Source organism: Martes martes, assembly GCF_963455335.1.
Source record: "Martes martes genome assembly, chromosome: 5".
NCBI classification, from domain to species: Eukaryota; Metazoa; Chordata; class Mammalia; order Carnivora; family Mustelidae; genus Martes; species Martes martes.
The window spans coordinates 18,890,526-18,911,086 of record NC_137892.1 but is presented as its reverse complement, the minus strand read 5'-3'; the positions used below and the strand labels follow the sequence as shown (position 1 = coordinate 18,911,086).

The 20,561-nt window shown below is 43.5% G+C and overlaps 1 protein-coding gene across 2 annotated transcripts in view; it reads right to left on the bottom strand.

Annotated features, from left to right (window-relative positions):
- RNF130 (ring finger protein 130) overlaps window positions 1-20,561 on the bottom strand; it is a 103,214-nt gene that overhangs the window by 57,750 nt on the left and 24,903 nt on the right. For both annotated transcript variants that reach the window (XM_080803727.1, XM_080803726.1), the window contains exon 2: window positions 12,128-12,322. In XM_080803727.1, coding sequence (XP_080659853.1) covers window positions 12,128-12,322 — 195 coding nt within the window. The remainder of the gene's footprint in view (window positions 1-12,127; window positions 12,323-20,561) is intronic.

Genomic DNA, 20,561 nt, shown 5'->3' with positions numbered 1-20,561 from the left:
AAATCCATATTCAATTAGAACAAAAAAAACTTTAAGCACTAAAACAACAGTATGACTCTATTTATTTTTGTGATGGTTTTTTTTTTTAGTATAAAGATACTAGACTTACACTAAGGGGCCCAAATTACTGATATTTAAAGATATTTTACAATACGTTTATGATTTATCTTTACTTGCTTTCATAAAGTGATTTTTTATATTCACAAAGTAAATTTTCTATACTGTACAAAGTGATATTTTTCTATTTATTGCTCGATAATAAATATAGAGCTATAAAAGTATTTTTTTTCTTTAAGGAGTATGATGCGAAAAGGAAGGTAAAGGGCCATTCAAGTAATTCTGTGCAAGCAGCCAAAGGAACAGTAAGAAGCACCTGATAATGCTGGCTGATACCAAGACTGAAAAGCAACATTATGATTTGGTTGCATCTTTATCTAAATTACATTTTTCTACTAACAATGGAAAGACTGTCGACAGATAAAACCATAAGAGATTTCCAACTTGACAATGGTTTGACACAATGGAAGACTGATAAACAGTAACAGTAAAGCCTATATAAATTTTTAAAGTCCAAGAAAATAAATCCTTAACTTTCAGACAAATGTACATTTTAAACTATCCAAGAGCCCATAACTTCCCTTTTATACTACCACACATCCGCTAACTACATTACAAAGAACTCATTCTCTAACTAGAGGTAACGAATAAAACCACAAATTGAGCTGTCCTTCCTGTCAATGATGTCACGGACACTGCACTGGGAAAGATGTCCTTCAGGCACCCGATGAAGGGCATTCAGTAGAACAAACACGGGCAAGCTCTTGGAACATCGTTGACAAAGCAAGAAAACAAAATATTTATATTTAACAATGTGTAATTTTTAGGTCAGTTATAAACTCTGTCCTTAAGTGGAAGGAAAGCTCAATAAAACTAAGTATCTTCATGAAATCATTTCAGTGCAGTGCACACTTATTTTGCTCACAGCATTCTGCTGACCGCTGCAGAGAACAACAAGATACATGCTTTCACATAAAGAAGCCTGCAGTCCTTTTTCCCTTCTGCCCGTCAAGTGTGCAAGTACCAAGCTAACAGGAGAACACCATCAGGGAGGTTCAACAAGGCGCTCTGGAGACTGCAGAGACCCAGGATGGTAAACGCACTGAGGGGGTACCCAGGTCTCCTGCGGTTGGTTTTTTGGACTCTTACCAACTCATGGCTGTTCCCATTGCAATGCACAGAGAGGTTCTGACCTAAGGTTTCTTGACTGAATGGAGGGTGGGCTGAACTAACAGGCCAGGCCGGGAAGGCTGAGACACAGATCTTCGGGTCCACTCCTTGAGATTATGAGTTATAGGCTGTTACTCGGAGGCAAGTGTCCTTGCACCTTACGTGGACAACAGGGACAGAAAGGGCTCTGCGGAGGGACAGGGCAGCAGCAGCACACGAATGTGGCAGGCCAGCAAGCGTGTCTCAGTGCAGAAGGACTCCCTCTGGAGCACAAGCACAGCCAGAAGAGCAGAGACTTATGGCATGTTGAAGACTGCTCTGCTGGAAAGACGGGGGCCATAAGAGGGTTGAGACCCTGTGTGGGCTGGGCCGGTGCTGTCTAAGCTCACCCCATCCCCAGAGGCTACTAGGCCTCCATCTAGTGTCACTTGGCTCAGCTGAAACAGCATCTCCCTGACCCTGATCATGGACAGTGTCCCAGGGCTTCCCTGCTCCCAGGCTCTTCACCTGGGGAGGGGGAAGGGGAGCCCACACTGTGTGGGGCTGCTTGGCTACTGCTCGTTCCCTGCACACCCCCACCCAATGCTTCCTGCTGGGTCTCCCGAGCCCACACTGGGAGGGCAGAGAAGCCAGGAACAACCTCCCAGCTGCTTAAGAGCAGCAGCCGGCTACAGAGCAGAGCGGCTCGGCTGCCCGGTGTGCTGGCTGAGGCAGGCGTGCGACCCTGCATGCTGAGCCCCAGCACAGCACCGCGACCGAGGCGGCCACTGAGTCTCACCAAGGACTACGCCTCCCACGGCTTGCAAATCCTAAATCCTAAATCCTAATGACTAGTCCCTGCCTTGGCACACAGCTGCTGTGAGGAGGAGGCCTTGAAGTTGAATTTGCTATGCCCCCGTCCACCCCTTCACCCAAAGTTCCCCCCAGTATTTCAAATGGCTTTCACGTTGCTTTTTCCCACCTCTGAGCTTCTTCCCTGAGGGTTCTCCTGCCTAGAAGACTCTTCTCAACTTGTGAATTCCCGTTCAAACATCGCCTCCTCAGGACAGCCCTCTCTGACTCTGCAGAACTAGGTTGGCCTCATAAGGACTTCTTGTAATTATCCTCTCTGATTCAATGTTTCTCTTCTCTGCCTGATCATAACTCCAGGAAAGCAGCAGCTCTCACGTGGGTCTTGTACACCTGGAGACCTGACAGGAGCTCAAAAAATATCTGTTCATGAATTAGCATATAGAAGCCAAATCCCTCTGCTTGCTGTCACCCCACCCAGCCTGATACTCCGCCCTCACCCTCAGAGGCCTGCCCCTCCAGGGGGGGCAGGAACTCACGCAGTTCCCCCACGGACAGGGTCTTCTCTGGTCCAATCCCGACAACCAAGCAGGGCCTAGCACAATGAAAGCCTCCTCTCTAAAGTCCTCTGATTAGTTCCTGCCAGCCTTCAGAGTCAGGAACTCGTTCTTGGTAATACTGAGGCCTGTCCTCCTAAGTCAGCACTCAGTGGTCCCAATTATTGCACGCATGTCTGTCTCCCTATTGGAGTAAATGTTCCTTAAGGAACCGCACTCACATACACTTACTTCTTCTGTAGAGCCCTATAAAGGGTCGCTCACAGAATGCTTGGCAAGAGCAAATGTAATTTAATATCTGTGGATGAACTATTTTATACCAAATGTGCTTGAAACAATTATGTCATAGGGAAGAAAGGCCAGAAGAACAAAGAAAAAGTAGACTCGGGAATTAAAAAAAATTAAAGTACTAGTCTTAAAGTTAGAGAAATAAGTACATTGATTCCATAATTATGAGGTAGTGCTCATTCAAGGCACAAGAAGAATAAATAACAACTGCACACTTTAACAAATTCATTATCTCAATAAAGTCACAATCATCCTATCAGGTGATTAGGCAGATGCCCTCGCTGTTGTGCAAAGGAGGATGATGGTTCAAAGACTCCTTCACCTAAAGTCCTAAGGCTAGTCATCACTGGGTCTGGGTTTCCAGTTCCGGCCTTGTGACGATCAACGCCAAACTCTTTGCTATTTTAGAGGTGCTCTATGATCTGACAGAGTTTTAATTTTGCTTTTGTAACTAAAAAGATGGTGCAGAATCCTGTGGCGAATTACAGGTCAGTGATAGGCCCTTAAATATGATTCTGAAAGGTGAAGAAAGTAGAAGACAGTGGGACTGCTTTGGAAGCACAGATCTGTGAGCCAGACAAAATACTCCATGACACTTTTCTGGGGTGAGGAATATGTTAACAGGTGCACCGCCATGGAGAACGGACTGACACCAAGACAGAATTCTGCTTGGGAAAACAAGCACGTGATGAACAATAGCTCAGGGGTTCAAAGAAGAAAGGGCAAAAGTTCTCCTATCAAGAAACAACCGAGACCCTTTCACACCCTAAAATGAGCCTATTTAAGCAGAATCCACAAATTCCCAAACACAATGGCATTTTAATTTTTCTCTAATTAAAAGTAAAAATTAAAAGTAAAAGTGTATTTCATTGCTGGAGGGGAGGGGCGTGGGAGGGATGGGGTGGCTGGGTGGTGGACGTGGGGGAGGGTATGTGCTATGGTGAGTGCTGTGAAGTGTGTAAGCCTGATGATTCACAGACCTGTACCCCTGGGGCTAATAATACATTATATGTTAATAAAAAATAAAGTGTATTTCAGAAATCTTTTCAATGAATGGATTTATTTCCACTGCTTTTGTTAACAATACATCCACGCTTTCATTTAAATAATCTGTGTAACTTTTCAGGTTAAATAAAATAAACTGCATCATCCTAGAGCAGTCTGGTTCAGACAGACTTCATAACTCTGAAATATTTAACCTCTGTGTTTAGGTCATGACTTGAGAGGTAATCTTTCTGTCTCACACACACAGGCACTTAGCATGTCTCTACTCCTTGTAAAGCAAAGTGATTGTCTTTATTTTTACATTTTTTTGGCTCACATTTTTTTTTAAAGATTTTTGTTTATTTATTTGACAGATAGAGAGATAGAGATTGTAAGTAGGCAGAGAGAGAGGGGAAGCAGGCTCCCCGCCGAGCAGGGAGCCCAATGTGGGACTCGATCCCAGGACTCTGAGATCATGACCTGAGCCGAAGGCAGAGGCCCAACCCACTGAGTCACCCAGGCGCCCTTTGCTCACATTTTAACATCATTCTATCCTTATCTGGCCTGTACCATTCCACCCTGAACACTGAAAATGAGAACCAAAGTCACAAGAGATCACCTCATGAGCACCTGCTATGAGTCTCTCAAAGTAGGAATACTTACGGGCATACAACTCAAACGAAGCTTCCAGTTTAAGAATTTCTGTGTTGCTTTTGACCTTTAGCCTGCATCACATTAAAAAAAAAAGTCATCTCTACACTCCCAAAAAAAGTCATCTCTACACCCAACGTGGGGATCAAATTCATGACCCCAAGATCGAGAGTCACATGCTGCACCGACAGAGCCAGCTGGACATCCTGGATCCCACTTTTGAACAAGTTTAAAGAAGAGTTACTTTACATGCCCTAACTTTCTAGAAATGTAAATTCAATGATTTGGGTAAATTCACAGGGGGTGTGCAACCACCACCAGCCAGTTTTAGAGTGTTTTCATTACCCCCTAAAGTTCTGTTGTGCCCACAAGTGGGTGGTCTGCACACCCAGCCCCCAGCCCGTACATGCACTAACCTGCCTCGTGTCTCTATGAATGGGACTCCCCTAGACCTAGAAATTGTGCCATTCGCAGATGTTTCTAACTCTGGGCTTCCCCCGAGCATAAGGCTTTTGGAGGTCTATCTGCGCTGCTGCAGGTGTCAGAGGTCATCTCCATAAAACTGCTAAACTGTGTTCCATTCTGCAGCTACGCCGTGTTGTTTTTCCACTGGCTGGTTGATGGACACTCGTGCTGTTTCCACCATTTAGACTTCTGTAAATAATGCAATGAGTATTCATGCACAAGTTTTCACGTGGACATCTCATTGTTTTCATTTCTCTTACGTAGATTCCCGGAAGCAGGAAATATGGTAAATTTGTGCGCCACTTAAAAAAAATCCTGCCTGTTTTCCAAACTGGTTGTACTATTTCACATTCCTACCAACAATGCACAAGGGTTTCAGTTTACTCACATCCTCAACAAAACACGGTCCTATCTGACTTTTTTAATTGTAATCATTCTAGTGAGTGTGAAATAATATCTCATTGTTTCAACTGTTTTCTAATAATTGATGAAATGCTAAATCATTACATCCTCTGCCCATTGTAAAACTGTCTTATTACTGCCAATTTCTTTCTTTTTTTTAAAAAAGATTTTATTTATTTATTTGACAGACAGACATCACAACTAGGCAGAGAGGCAGGCAGAGAGATAGAGGAGGAAGCAGGCTTTCCATGGAGCAGAGAGCCCGATGCGGGGCTTAATCCCAGGACCCTGGGATCATGACCCGAGCCGAAGGCAGAGGCTTTAACCCACTGAGCCACCCAGGTGCCCCATTATTACTGCCAATTTCCAAGAATTCTTCATATACCAGTCATATATCATCAGATCTATGAGCTGGAAATATTTTCTCCCAGTTTGTGGGTTTGTCTTTTCATTTTCTTCATGGTGTCTTCTGAATGACAAGGTATTTTACTTCTGAAGACTAACGCTGTTCTTGTCTTTTATGGATAGTGTTTTGGAGTAAGAACTTTCTGTCCCAAATGACAAAGACTTTCTCCTATGATTTCTTCTAGAAATTTATGTGGTTTTACTTCTTACATTTTGTCTATTATCTATTGGGAAGTCATTCTTATAAACTGGAAGGTAAGGGTCTTCATCCTTTTTTGTCTTTTGCATCTGGAGAACAACCCTTCTGGGACTACTTGTTGAAAAGACTATCTTTTCCCCACAGAAAGGTCATGGTGCCTTTGCTGAAAATCAACTGAGCATTAAAGGATTTATTTGTAGGGGGCACCTGGGTGGCTCAGTGGGTTAAAGCCTCTGCCTTCGCCTCAGGTCATGATCCCAGGGTCCTGGGATCAAGCCCTACATCAGGCTCTCTGCTCAGCAGGAAGCCTGCTTCCTCCTCTCTCTCTGCCTGCCTCTCTGCCTACTTGTGATCTCTCTCTGTCAAATAAATAAATAAAATCTTAAAAAAAAAAAAGGGATTTATTTGTAGACTCTCAGTTCTGACCCATCAGTCTACGGGCCCATCCTTATGCCAACGCCCCACACCCTGATTACTGAAGTCTTCCGACACGGTTGCTCTTTCTCAAAATTCTTTGGGCTATCCTAGGTACTTTGATTTTTAGGATTACCTTATTAATTTCTACAATGCATCTTATTTGGAAAGTTGTCAGCTATTATTTCTTGGAATAATAGCTTTTTCTGCCACTCTGGGTCCTCTGGAATGTGACAGTGTCCCATAGGCCTCGGAGGCTCTGTTCATTTTCTTCAGGTTTTTTTTTTTTTTCTAACTTGTTCTACTGAGTGATAATTTCTATTGTTCTTCCTCCAAGCTCACAGATTCTTCTGTTGTTTTGAATCCGCTATTCAAGTCCTCAAATGATGTTTTTCATTCCCAATATTGTAGTCTTCAACTCCATGATTTCCATGTGGCTCTTTTCCATAATCTTGCTATCCTTTATTGAGAATCTCTATGTGTTGGCTTCTGGTGCCATTCACTATTGTCATATTTTTCTTTTTAATTCTTTAAATATCATTTCTTTCAGTTCTCCGAATGTACGTTAATTTCTTTGAATTCTTTCTCTGCTAAATTCAGCATCTGAGAATATTCAGAAGCAGCTTCTGCTGACTTTTTCTTTTATTTATTTTCTAAATAGGCTCTGTGCCTGGTGCAGAGCCCAATGAGGGGCTCGAACTCACGACCCTGAGATCAAGACCTAAGCTGAGATCAAGAATCGGATGCTTAACCGACTGAGCCACCCAGGTGCCCCTGCAGATTCTTTTTTGAGTATGAGTCACACTTTCATATTTCTTTGCATAGCTTGTCATCTTTTGTTGAAAACCAGACCTTTTGGACAATAAAATGTCTCAACTCTGCATTCTGATCTTTTTTTTTTCCCTTAAGGTTGCTGCTGTTGCCTTGTCTGTTTGCCTGCTTTGTTCAGTAGCATGGCCGGGTTAGACCTGTGAAGTCTGCTTCCTCTGTGATGTGCAGTCACTGATGGCTCTGCTCAGTTTCTTATTTATTTAATATTCTTCCAAGACTAGCTGTCAGCCAGTTACTGGACACGGGTGCTCAAACATCTCAAATCAGTAAGGCTGATATCATCTGCTAATGGATCTGGGTGTAGGGAGAGAAGAGTGTTCAAAGCCGTGGTCGCTTCCAGTCCCGCCTGGTTTACTCCTGCCAGTCCTGTCTCCTACCTGCAGGCGCCCAGTCTCAAGGTCATCGGGGAATGTAAACAGCTTCAGCTCCGAAATCACGGAGCATGTGGTCTCAGACAAGAACACACTTGGCGGCAACCTTGGGCTGGGAGAGACAGACACTGACCTTCCTCCACCTGCGTGTCCCCAAGACGTCACTTCCAGAGACAACAGTGTCGGGCATGGTGTCACCCACCCTTCTGTCACTGCTGGGCTAGCCCTCTGTCCTTGCACCCGTCCTGCTCCAGCAGAAACCCCCAGCGACATAGCTTGGGGAGTGTGGGAAGCAGCCCCAGGCCAAACACCACAGCTTCCCATTGTTCCCACCCAAAGTCTGGCAGCTGTTCAAAACATCAATGAGCCTCAGATTGTTATATGCCCCTGGTTGATTTCCAGAACACTGAAGGGGCTGCTTTGTCAGTTTTGTCCAGTTTTAGAGTCGTTTTCTTCTGAAAAGAAAATCCGGTGATCTCCTCACTTGGTTACAGCCAGAAAGGCCACTTCTTCTGCTTACTTTTAATCCTTTACAGTTTTTCTTACGATTTTTACTTTGAAATATTTCAAAGCCCAAGAATAAGAGAGAATATAATGAACATCTACGTACTCAACCCTCAGCTTAAAAAGTGACACATGATGGGCTTGTCCGAACCTCCTCATATACTTCCCCCGATCCTAAATTCGCCGCCCCTCAAAAAATCCCCTTTCCAGAAAGACCCATTATCCCAAAACTTGATATTTGTTAATCTAATTTGTACTTTTGCTATTTTATTCATATCTATCTATACATGGCAGCTACAGTTGTGCATTTTTAAATGCACATTCATTTTTATGTTATTTGTACATATTCTTCTACAACTTACTCTTTTATGCTCATTATTATGTTTTGGGGATTTAGTCATATAAATACGTGTGGCTTTAACTCATTGACAGTTAACCACTCTATAAATATGCCACAATCCCTCCATTCTCCCGTGATGGACATCTGGGTGTCTCCAATAAGTGCTGTTACATAATGCTGCCACGAACTCTCTCGTGTGCTTCTCATGCACACAGGCGAGAGTAACAAGAGTCTGGAGGATGACAGGGAGGGGCCCCCGATGCTTATGTAAATACATGAAATCTCCCCACTGGCTCCCACACAGTCAGAGGCAGAAAGTGGGAGATCTCATAAGAAGGCAAACGATTGTCCTCCGTGACAGGGATTCAAGGCCTTCCACAGAACCTGGGTTTAGAGTCACAAGAGGCCTTCCCAGACAGGAGGCAACTTGTCGTATGTCACCCAGCAAGTCAGTGGAAAAGCTGGGACTAAAACCTAGGTTTCCTGTCTTCCTTGTTCTCAAAGCAAGAGCTGTGGACTAGAGACATTAGCATCAGCTGGGAATTTGTTAAAAATACAGAATCTCAGGCTGTACCCCAGATATGCTGAATCAGAGTCTGCATTTTAACAAAATGCCCAGGTGACCTGTATGCACACTAAAGTTTGGAAAGTACTCTGGAGGAGGTATACAGGCAAGGAATTCCCAGATCACAATGTAGCAGTTCTTTAACGATATCACACAATGCCAAATTTCTCTCCAAAGTACTGTACCAATTTAGTCTCCCAGATTACTCTGAATTTTTCTGTGTCTAATTACAGCATAAAGCCATTTCTCATTGCTCTCACGTCTGCTTTGATTCCATTTGCCTCACCAAGTCCCACTTCCTAACACTAGATCCTCAAACTCTGGCCCTAAAGTTCCTTCCTCGTGCTGCTCCACACTAAACTGTGATGAAAGGGATACATGGTCAAACAAATTTGGGAAACCACAGGTTAATCTATGTAGGACAAGTTCTTCTTAACCATAAGATTCTCAGAGATCTTAGTATGTCTCTCAGGAACCTCTGAGAGTGGACTACATTTCAAGCATTTTCCTAAGCTTATTTCACCACTTACCTTTTTTCAGTCATGGGTCATCTTTGAAAATATTTGAATAAACTAACGTTTTAAGGAACACAGATTGGGGGAGATCTGTGATAATTTACAGAGGCTTCCAACCTTTTTAAAACAAAAATCATTAACAAAATCAATTTCTGGGGCGCCTGGTTGGCTCAGTGGGTTAAGCCTCTGTGTTAAGCTCAGGTCATGATCCCAGGGTCCTGGATGGAGCCCCAGGTTGGGCTCTCTGCTCAGCAGGGAGCCTGCGTCCCCCCCCACCCTCCCTGCCTGCCTCTCTGCCTACTTGTGATCTCTCTCTGTCAAATAAATAAATAAAATCAATTTCCTCTCTTATAATCTCCAGATCTTCTCATATCTAGAAGACTCATTCTAGCTACTTCTTTGCAGCTTTATGTATGTAAAATAACACCACCAGGAAAGAAAAATACATTTTGCTCAGATGAATTTCTCCCTCTCCAGGTTTCTTCATGCTTTCAGTAAAAAGAAATCAGTATGGAATGATCAGGTCCAAAATTTCAAATAGTTTCTCTTTGCTCTAAAACAGCCGAGAACAAATTAGCAGCTGCTCTGAGACCTAGAGCAGAAAAGCCCCATGTCTCTAATCCAGTGTTCCCACACAGATGGCCAGCTGAAACAGGCTGTCCCTTTATCTCCCTGTGGTTTCCCTGAAGAAATTAAAAGCTACAGGACTCCAGTGATCTCTGGATAGTGAAGATCACTCACTCTCTTTTATTCTTTGTGTTTTACTATTGTTTCAGCTTTTCTACAGTGAGCATGTGTTACTACTTTTGCAACTAGAAAAAATACAGTTTCGTTCTAAAAGGCTTAATTTGAAAGGAAAAAAACAAGTCACAGAACAATAAAATTGAAATCCATCTCATTACTCTATCAAAATAGACACAAAAGGTGACCCTCAATTGGGGTGCAGAGGCCTCTGCAAGATTACTGTCTAAAACTGATTATGTCTAACACTCTTTAAATACGACATTAAACTTTAAAACCTTTATGAACACAGACTTAGCTTTATCTAGGTTTCAACTCTGAGAGATGACAGACCACTGGCGAACCCGCTGGTCTGACTCTTGCTGCGCTCTCCTGGTTCTAGAAGATGGGAGAGTGCCTACACCATGTACAGCTATGGCGAGGATGATGAAAACATGGATTAAAAAGTGCCACATCATGTCAGCAGGGAAACACAAATTAAAACAACTCATTAGAATGGCCACAATCCAGAACACAGACGGCAGCAAAGCTTGCGATGATGTGGAAAATGAGAAACTCTCATTTATTGCTGGTGGACCCGCAAAATGGTAGAGCCGCTGGGGAGGACGGTCTGGCAGTTTATAAAATGAAACACGTGCTTACCACGCAACTCAGCAATCACGCACCCAAAGGATCTGAAAACTAACATCTAGACAAAAACCTTCACACGAATGTTTACAGTAGCTCATAATTAACTCATAATTGCCAAAACTCCTTCAGTAGGTGACAGATAAACTGTGGTACATCTGGCAAATGGAGCACTGTTCAGCACTCACAAGAAATGCACTATCAAGACATGAAAAGACAGGGAGGAAACCTAAATGTATACTACAAACTGAAAGAAGCCGGTCTGCACAGGCTAGATGCTGTCATGATTCCAACTACAGGGCACTCTGGAAAAGGCAAAACTATGGAAACAGTAAAAAAAATATATCAGTGGTTGCCAAGGGGTGGAGAAATGGGAGGGATGGGGGAAGGGATGGACAGGCAGAGCGCCGAGGATGTTTAGGGCAGTGAACATAGTCGGTATGATACCATCACAGTGGGTACAAATCTGTCCAAACCCAGAGAATGTTCCATAGCAGTAGTGACCCTCCAAGTAAACTATGGACCGTGGGTGATTAGAAGCCATCGCTGTAGGTTCACCATCTGTAACGCATGCACCGCTCCAGATGGGGGAGGCTGATAGTGAGAGAGGCCCTGCCTGTGTGGGGCTGTAGGGGAAATCTCCGTACTTTCCACTCAGCTTTGCTGGGAGCATCAAACTGCTCTGAAGATTAAAGTCTATTATAAAACAACAACCCCCACCCCAAACCCCTCATAGTCCAGTGTCTGGCATATTATATAGTAAGTGCTCAATAAATTGCAACTCTTGTTACTAAAGCAGTTAAATTAGAGATAACCTCAAATGCTCCCACAAGAAATGAAGACAGTTACTACTGAGTCCGTTTAGACATTTATCCTGATAAGATAAAAAGCATCCTCCTCGAAGAGGTAATCCTTCAGAGTCCATAACCTAGATGAATGATTCTCAACGGAACACGTCATTTTGCAAAGTTATTAAGTGAAATGTAGAAATGCAAAATGACTAAGGATTCCATCACAGCCAGTTATTTAGTAAGTGCAAGTTTTACATACTCTCAAAATCATTATTTAAGAAACAAATTCAACTAAAGGAAAAAGACATGCATCTCAAGAAACGAATGGTAATACCAAAAATGAACATAATCATAGAATTATGTTGTAAATGATGTAGTTCCGTGGTGGTAGAATGCTTACCTACAAAGCACTAATTTCTAGAAGGATCAACAAAATTTACAACCCCCCTTGTTCTGTTTACCTGGATGAGTCATGGTGACGGGCTCCTCTTTGGATTTATTATTGTAGATGACTACGGCAACTGCATTGTGGAAAGCAGCCCGTGATATTTTCTCTTTAAATGTGCAATTTCCCCTCTGCAGCAAGGCAATCCACTGTTTGATGTTAGGAGGGACAAAGAACCGTGTCTGAGGATCACAGCCCAGATGATCAGCAACTAAACAGAAAAGAAAAAAACAACATTAATTTTTCTCAACATAAATAAAATCAATCAAATCTTTATCAAAGTGCTCAACTGTTCCCCGAATACTGGGTGTATCCAAAGCACTTGAGCAGCTCCCTGCCAGCAGAGCTATGAATATACCCATGAACCTGAACCCTCATCTGTGCAGGGAGAGAGAGGCTCCATTAACATGTTACCTGTGATGCAAATGAAAACCGTGAAAAATCCTGTTTAACTTCATAGGCTGACAAAGGAAAAACAGACTGACAATGCCCAGTGTAGGCTGGTGAAGAGAGGGGGACAAAAGAGCAGAGACACCCCCATCCCCCAACACCCAGGTGACTGAGTGATCTACCCCTGACTTCTGCTCATTCGTTGGCACTTACTCTTCTCTCCACATCTACCCTACCCCCACCCTCTTCTCACCCTACCCCGACCCTCTTCTCACCCCGCCTCACCCCACCCCCACGCTGCAGAGAGAGACTGATTTTGCTTGAGGTAAATGAGGCAGCTAAACTAACCTTTGCTTCAGTTACCAAGTGGCTTGTTGAAATTCAAGCATGTTTGAACAAATTTCTTCATAAGTGTCTAAGGAAATTACAAAGGTAAGTTCTGGCTTGTATTGGAAGTTCAAATAGTTAAAATAACACGAAACTAGACACTAGATTATTCCTGTAATTTACATTTATTGGTAAAAATTACAATTCCACATTAAGATATATATATTAACTTTACTATATCCACTTGTCTAACAAGATGCATGCGGACCCCAGGACACTCCCTTGGGGACACTGATTACACAGCTATTGCTGTGGATCTGGAGGGAGAGTCTGTTCCAGACACCGGTGAGTATACAGCAGCTTGTAAGGCCAGGCTCCTCTCTCGGAGGCAGCACAGATGGTCACGACAGCCCTGCCCACCTCTGCCCTGGCTGCTCCTCCCTCACCCCCTCTCCTCATGTTTCTAACAGGTGAACTTGGACCGGCAGGGTGGTTCAGAAGGTGAGGGGGTAAGAATCGCGATGGAGAAGTCTGCAGACTGCCATCAGCAGTGCCAGAGGATGGCCCTAGGCTCTGCACTGGCTGGGGTGGGGGCGGGGGCAGGGAGGGCAAAAGAGTAACAGTAAAAGCAAATAAATAATAAAAATACAAAATCAGTATTAATAATCGACTGAATGAAAAGTTGACATCAGTGGGGAAATACATCTTTTCACGTCCTGGAAGCACACTACTTAGCCGGAGAAATGAAACATTCACGCTACTTAAACCACACAGTGTAGAGATGCCAACTAACTTGGGAGAAATGGTACATCTATCATTCCCACTTACACTGTATTTCCCCCCAAATTCTCTTATTATCATGGTGAGGGATCATAATGAGAGTGTATTTCCTATCAGAGGTTTCCTGACACAACTGAGACATAAATAATTTCACAATGTCATGATTTACATTGTTGACAAACATCACCCCTTTCCTTAAACAATTTCTGCACTCTGAAACTTTAGTCCTTTCTCAAACTAAATGGATGGGAAAAAAGCCTATATCACAATTTTAGCAGTCAATTATTTTTATTTTTTTAACATATTTTACATTTAAAAAAATATTTTATTTATTTACTTGAGAGAGAGATAGTGAGAGAGAGCATGAGCAAGGAGAAGGTCAGAGGGAGAAGCAGACTTCCCATGGAGTTGGGAGCCCCATGCAGGACTCGATCCCGGGACTCCAGGATCACAACCTGAGCTGAAGGCAGTCGCTTAACCAACTGAGCCACCCAGGCACCTTTATTTTGTTTATTTTTAAAGATTTTATTTATTTGAGAGGGAGAGAGAGAATGTGTGTGCATGCACACACAAGTTGGGGGAGAGGCAGAAGAAGAGGGAGAAGCAGGCCCAACCCCCTCTCAGGGCTAGATCCTGGGATTCTGGGATCATGACCTGAGCCCAAGGCAGACGCTTAATGACTGAACCACCCAGGCGCCCCAGTAGTCAACTATTTACTGAAAGACACATTGAAGGCATTGTGAAACTCTGAAATCCTGAAATAGACTGTTCACTTGCAGTGGAATCTGTTTCCCAGATAATTATGCTGCTTTAGAATAGAAGCATTTAGGCTATGTGTTAGATAACCTGTCTTGGAAAAACCTCCAATACCACAGATACATAGAGAGCAAGCAGAGAGCTGGTTTAAGTGTTTCGTCTGTTATTTTTCATAACACACTGCTGCACAAACCCTGGAAGAACATGCAGAATCAAGAATACCCAAAAGGACGTATATACTTCAGCAAAATAGTCACTTTTCTATAACTTATCCTGTGCTCCCTACGATTTCACACACATTCCCAGGGCCATGAGGAGGAAACAAGACAGTCATGGAATCAGCAAGACGCGGGGCTCACATTCTACATCAATTATTCACTAACCACCTGGGCTCAATGATCTCATCTTCAACTTTTACTAACAAAGACTGAGTTAAAATTCTTACCTCATGAGAGTTATATATGTGAAAAAAGGCTATAATAGTTCCTCTATGCTTAAGTGCTTTAAAAAAATTAATTCTCTTGGGGGCACCTGGGTGGCTCAGTTGGAGCGTCTGGCTCTTAATTTCAGCTCAGGTCATGGTTTCAGGGCCGCGGTGCTGAGCCCTGTGCTCAGCGGGGAGTCTGCTTGAGATTCTCTCTCCCTCTCCTTCTGCCCCTTCCCCGAATGCTTACTCGCATGCATTCAATACATATATACATACACACTTACAATCTTAAAAAAAATCAACTCCCTTTCCTTTAGTTTTATGGCTTTCATCTTATTTGGTCCTAGTGTTCTAGTTTGGTGCTGTGGGGATTTTCTGCATCGATGTGTGTGAAATCCACCCACAGCTCAGAGCACATGTCCGCCCCACATCCCCGGCTCCTAACACCTACTGCTCCCGTCTCCGTTCCCTCTCCCTGTGGCGCTGACAGTGTCATCGTCCTCTTAGAAGGTAACAGTCATAATTTCCAAGACCGAAAAGACACAGGAAAGGATGTAACCACAGAGCAAAATCTACCAAACATACTGAAGGAGAACTTGAAAATTCTCTTAAGGAATCCCCACCCACTAAGAACAGATTCTACCCACAACTGCAGGACCCAAACAAATTCCAACGACAGACTATATGAGCGGAAGAATATCCCTGTTTCCAAAATTCACCCAAGTCATAGTCCATAAAAGGACTCTATGAACATTTATATCAGCAAGAATATGAAATAATAAGGGAGAATAAGATATTCAAGTTCCTGTTCAAGGAAGGAGTTTTCATTATTCAGAAAAAGAAAGAGGTTTTCATAACCACTTAATACTGACATGTGTTTATTTTATCTATTCATCCCTTCCTGTAATTAAAAAATAACTTGAACAGCGAAAATGTGAACAGCTTCAGAGGAATGAAAACGAATGGGTTCAGTGGTCCTACTTTGCAATGCAATGCCAGTTGCTTACACTTGAACCAATTTATTAAGTGAGGACGCAGTATGGCATCAAATATCTACGCAATTAAGAACCATTAAAATTTATCAATAGCAATTTTGCTCAAATTCAAAATCATTTTACTTCCTTTTTTTTAAAAACCTGCCAAATCTAGAGGAGGACTTCACCTCTGACTTCTTTGCATTTATTAGTTATCATGTCAGGAAAAACTTTTAGGAAGTTATCTTAAAAACTTGAAATTACAGATGATATAAAATACTGCATTACAATATCTTACAATTTTGTGAATTATACTTTGATAAACCTGAAAAAATGTCGTATTGCAGAGAGACCAAACTTCTGTTTTTTTCTGTATGGCCTTTCCTGCTGAATCCAGAAACAGAAATGAGAATCTCATTCCTTGATAAGAACCAAGTGACTACTGACAGGAACAATTACGGAACGCTCACCTCAACGAACACAGATGCTTAGCAACAACCCAACACCTTGGTCTTGAGTCTTAAGGAACCTCTACGTGTACTGAGAAAGCAACGTCAGACATAGAAATGAAATCTCAGCAAACTGGTTAGTAGTACAAGGTGAAGGGTGCTTAGAGACCCAGGAAAAGAGCCACACAACGGTAAAGGTCTCATGGGGGCTGGAACTCAGATGGAACACTGGAAAACTGCTAGGCAGTGAGCAGGGGGTGCAGAAGGGACCAGCACCAGAACAGAGGACAAAGACGAAGCCCTTCTCCTGAATTCTTGTGAAAATCAAGTAAGATGACACATAACCCCCATTACAACACCATACCAATGCAAGAGAATCAAGTTCTGAAAAGACGACCCCATCTGCGGTGGGAACAGAGGAAGAATATCCCAGCACAAGGAGAGTGTAAATATTTAAAGCGTTCTGTGAGCGAAGATGTCAGTCAATAAATAAACTCTGTCTTGCCCAAGCAGCCCGAAACTCCCACTTTGGTTCACCTGACTTAAGACTTCGTTGTGGGAAAATGCAAGCGCCCCATCTAGCGTGTAGCAGTCATGGCATTACTGTGTGGGTCCCGTCCCCTCCCACACCCGAGAACCACCAATCCACTGCCATAGGGAAGAGTCCTGCTGGGCCGGGGCACCAGCCAGCTTCCCTGGGGGGCCTCCCGCTCTCAGAGCCTGGGCATCTTGGTTCCTCCCTCTGAAGGCCCAGCCCCTGCTTCCTTGCCGACGTCCTCCCAAACCTCAGGATTCTGCTAAAATCTCCCCTCCGGAACGCCCTCCCGGCCTCCTGAGGCTGAGCTGGGTGCTCTGTTTCCATGGCACCCTGAGATGACACACACCTTAGCATTCAACCTATCGTCCTAGCAACTGGCTGTTTGCTCGGAGTCTCTCCTCGAGCGTGAGATCCAGCATCTCCTCCAGTCCGTGTGGCACAGAGGAGGCACTGGACCTCTAGGCGAAGGGAGAAATGGGAGAATGACAGACGGAGACTGAGCAAAAATGGACACAAAGAAAGAGTCTGTGCCAAAGACCACTGTTTCCTGTCGTAGTGTTCTGACCAGCGTGACATTCTGCCAGCTGCTTCCTATGAAAGACGTAAAAATAAAGATAAGCCTAACTAGTTACCCTGGGTCTAGATGTTTCCCTGGTCAGGTACGTTTTGGCTCTTTGCTCCCTAGTTCCACATGAGATTATCATCTTTTTCATCTTTAGGTTTCCTGCTGCTTCTCCTGAATTTCCTTATTTTCCCTCTGTTAAATTGTAATTTTATGATTCAAAGGACAAAAGGGAATTCCTTATTTGCGTTTCCAGTTTCTTAATTTTTAATGTTCAGCGATTGGATTTAAATGTCTAGCTTTCATCCCTTCATCCACATCCACAGATAACTTACTCTTACGATTTCTACATTTTCACTTTTTTTTTTTTTAAAGATTTTATTTATTTATTTGAGAGAGAGAGAGAGAAAGCATGAGAGGAGTGAGGTCAGCTGGAGAAGCAGACACCCTCCCAAGCAGGGAGCCCAATGTGGGACTCGATCTTGGGACTCCAGGATCATGACCTGAGCCAAAGGCAGTCACTTAACCAACTGAGCCACTCAGGCGCCCTACATTTTCACTTTAATCTACCATCTTTTCATTACTTATCTTCAGTGTTTGTTTAATATTGTTGAAATGCTCTGCTTTCCTTTTGTCTTAATTTCTCCTTAACTCATTTGTAAGTTCCATTTTTCTCTTAACCTCCTATCTACTTCATTCCTCTAATTTTCTTATCCCTTCCCCCTATCCCCTTCCACTTCTGTTCATGTTTTTCTTTTCTGGTAGGAGTTGTTATCATAATGGCCAGAAAAATGATCTGGACCCTAACCTTTCTTGATTTTTGGGGAACCTTATATTAATGATCATTCCCTCTTTGTCTTTTTCCTCTCAATTAAAACTGCTGGCCCCTTCCTTCTTAAGAAAAGAAAGCAGATTTCTCAAAAGGCTCCCATTTTACTGTCACTGTTGTCAAGAGCTGCCCGTTCCTACCTCCTCAGCGTCCACTCATTCCTCATCACATTTTCATCTCTGCACCCAGCCGCTCCATCAAGTGCTCTGGCTAACAGGCACCAATAACCTCAGCATTGCTAAGTCCTGGGACACTGTGTCCTCCTCCCCACGGACTCTCAGTAAGATTCACCTTAGCTGAGCACTCTCTCCTCTTGGCTTTCAGGACCCTCATCCTCCTGGCGTTCCTCCTCCTCCCTGCCTCCTCCTCCTTGACAGCCCTCCTTCTTAGTCTCCTTTCCTGATGCCTCTCCCTATACCTGAACCTTCAGTGTTGACGTTACTAAGGACTGCGACCACCCCGATGTAGGTCGAGGACTCTCCAGGGCTAGAATTTCTCCACATTGATGGTATACTTTGTTCTTACTGGAACAAGAAGGTTTACTAACATCTTGTGCCAATCGGCCCTTTCCTGAGAAATTACTTCTCATTTTTTACTTCTATAAATCCGCAGTTTCCGTATATAGAACTAAAGCAGGTAAACAGCAAGCTAAGAAGCAGGAGAGAAATGTGGAAAATTATACACAGGAAAGGGTCCATTCTCTCCCATTCCAAACAGAAACTGCACTTGACCCTGATGAGCTAACAGGTGTTATGGAATGTCTTCACTGGTTCACAAGGAGGCAGGCAGGTGGGCACACGGTCACTTTGTCTGGTTTGTTTGTTCCAAGGTTACTTTGCCCTGCTTCCAGGCAGGACCATGGGATCACCCCGGGGTCTGAAGCAACTAATTCTGTTAGGTGTCCCAAAAAACAAAAACAAAACCAAAAACCTTATTTAATTTGGGCATCTACGGATCACCTGTATCCTGCCATATGTTTTTAGTGACACCTATCTGAGCTCCATCCAGCTCCAGGGGCAGGGAAGTAGACATACAGTCCAAGATGAGCCACAGGGAAGTGAATAAGGAAACATGTGGCTACAGATGTTGTTGGCAGCCCTTGTGTGATAAAGAGGGAACCATCCTGGGATGAAGTTAAAGCTAGGATGGCAAAGGGGAGAGATCAAAAGGAACAAGATCCCTAGTCACCCTGCTAAGTGTTGAATCCCTGAACCCTAAAAGCGGCCCTAGCTTTGAGCTTCCAGTTCTGACACAGACCACTGCAAGCAATCTAAGTAGGGATTTGTCACTTGGAGCAGTCCGGCTTCTTGTATGAGTCAAGCAGCAACGGTTGAGATGGCAGCTTTATGCCTGCTGAGGGGCTTTCTTAGCCCTCCAGGATCCATGCTTGGCTATGAAAGCCCACCAAGACGACGACAAAACCTGAGGAGAAAGTGTCCTTGGGAAAGTTCTTTGACACAGGGATGTAGCCAGGATGCCCATCCTCTGTCTCCTTCCCTCACTCAAGGGCAGCTCTCTGGGAGAGGAGCAAGCTGTTGGAAGACTAACATCTTCAGCAAGGACTCTCGAGAAGGATCTGCGTAGGCAGAACCCAAAAGGCTGGTGGAATCTGAATGAGGGAAAACCATCTTTATTTTCATCACATAAATGGTATCTCACGCTTTCTTCACATCTGAAGGTAGACAACAAAACATCTGTAACTCTGTAACTAACAGCAATTACATTAGCCACTGCAGATTCTGCAAAAACATGAAAACATCCCAGCGATTAAGCTTCGCAGACCCAACACCGGTAATCAAGATGATCAGACCCACTGCTAGATCTTATTACTTAATGTGATCAGAAGGAAGCACAGTTATTTTAAATACTGACGCTGCCATTTCAGGAGACTCGGCTCCCTTTAATCCTATTTACTTTTGCACAGATCACTACTCTGAGAAGCAGCCTGAGGGTCTCTCATTAGACTGCAAACCGAGCCCCGGCCGCCGGGGCTAGTGAATGCATACTGCCTAAAGGACAGACTTGGATCCATTTCCGTTACTTTACTTTGTCCTCCTGTATCCTGTGATTCCTAAGTTCTTTATACTTTCCTCCATCTGTCCCAACTTCTGAAAGCACTGATCACATTTTCTCTATTCCCTTCTTTTCCTCCATTTATATATTCAAGTCCTATTTTTTTAGAGGTTACTCTTAAAATGTTAACATGCATACCTGATAAAGAGTTTACATTTCATCAATGTCTCTAGTTCCTTCCTGAAGAATACAGGCTCTTAAAATATGTATTGGTTTCACAGGGTTACCCCCCAAAAAACCACTACACACCTGGTGGCTTAAACAACAGAAATGTATTTTCTCTCAGTTGTGAGGGACAGATGTCTGCAGTCAGGGTGCTGGCAGGCTCACGTCCCCTCCGAAGGC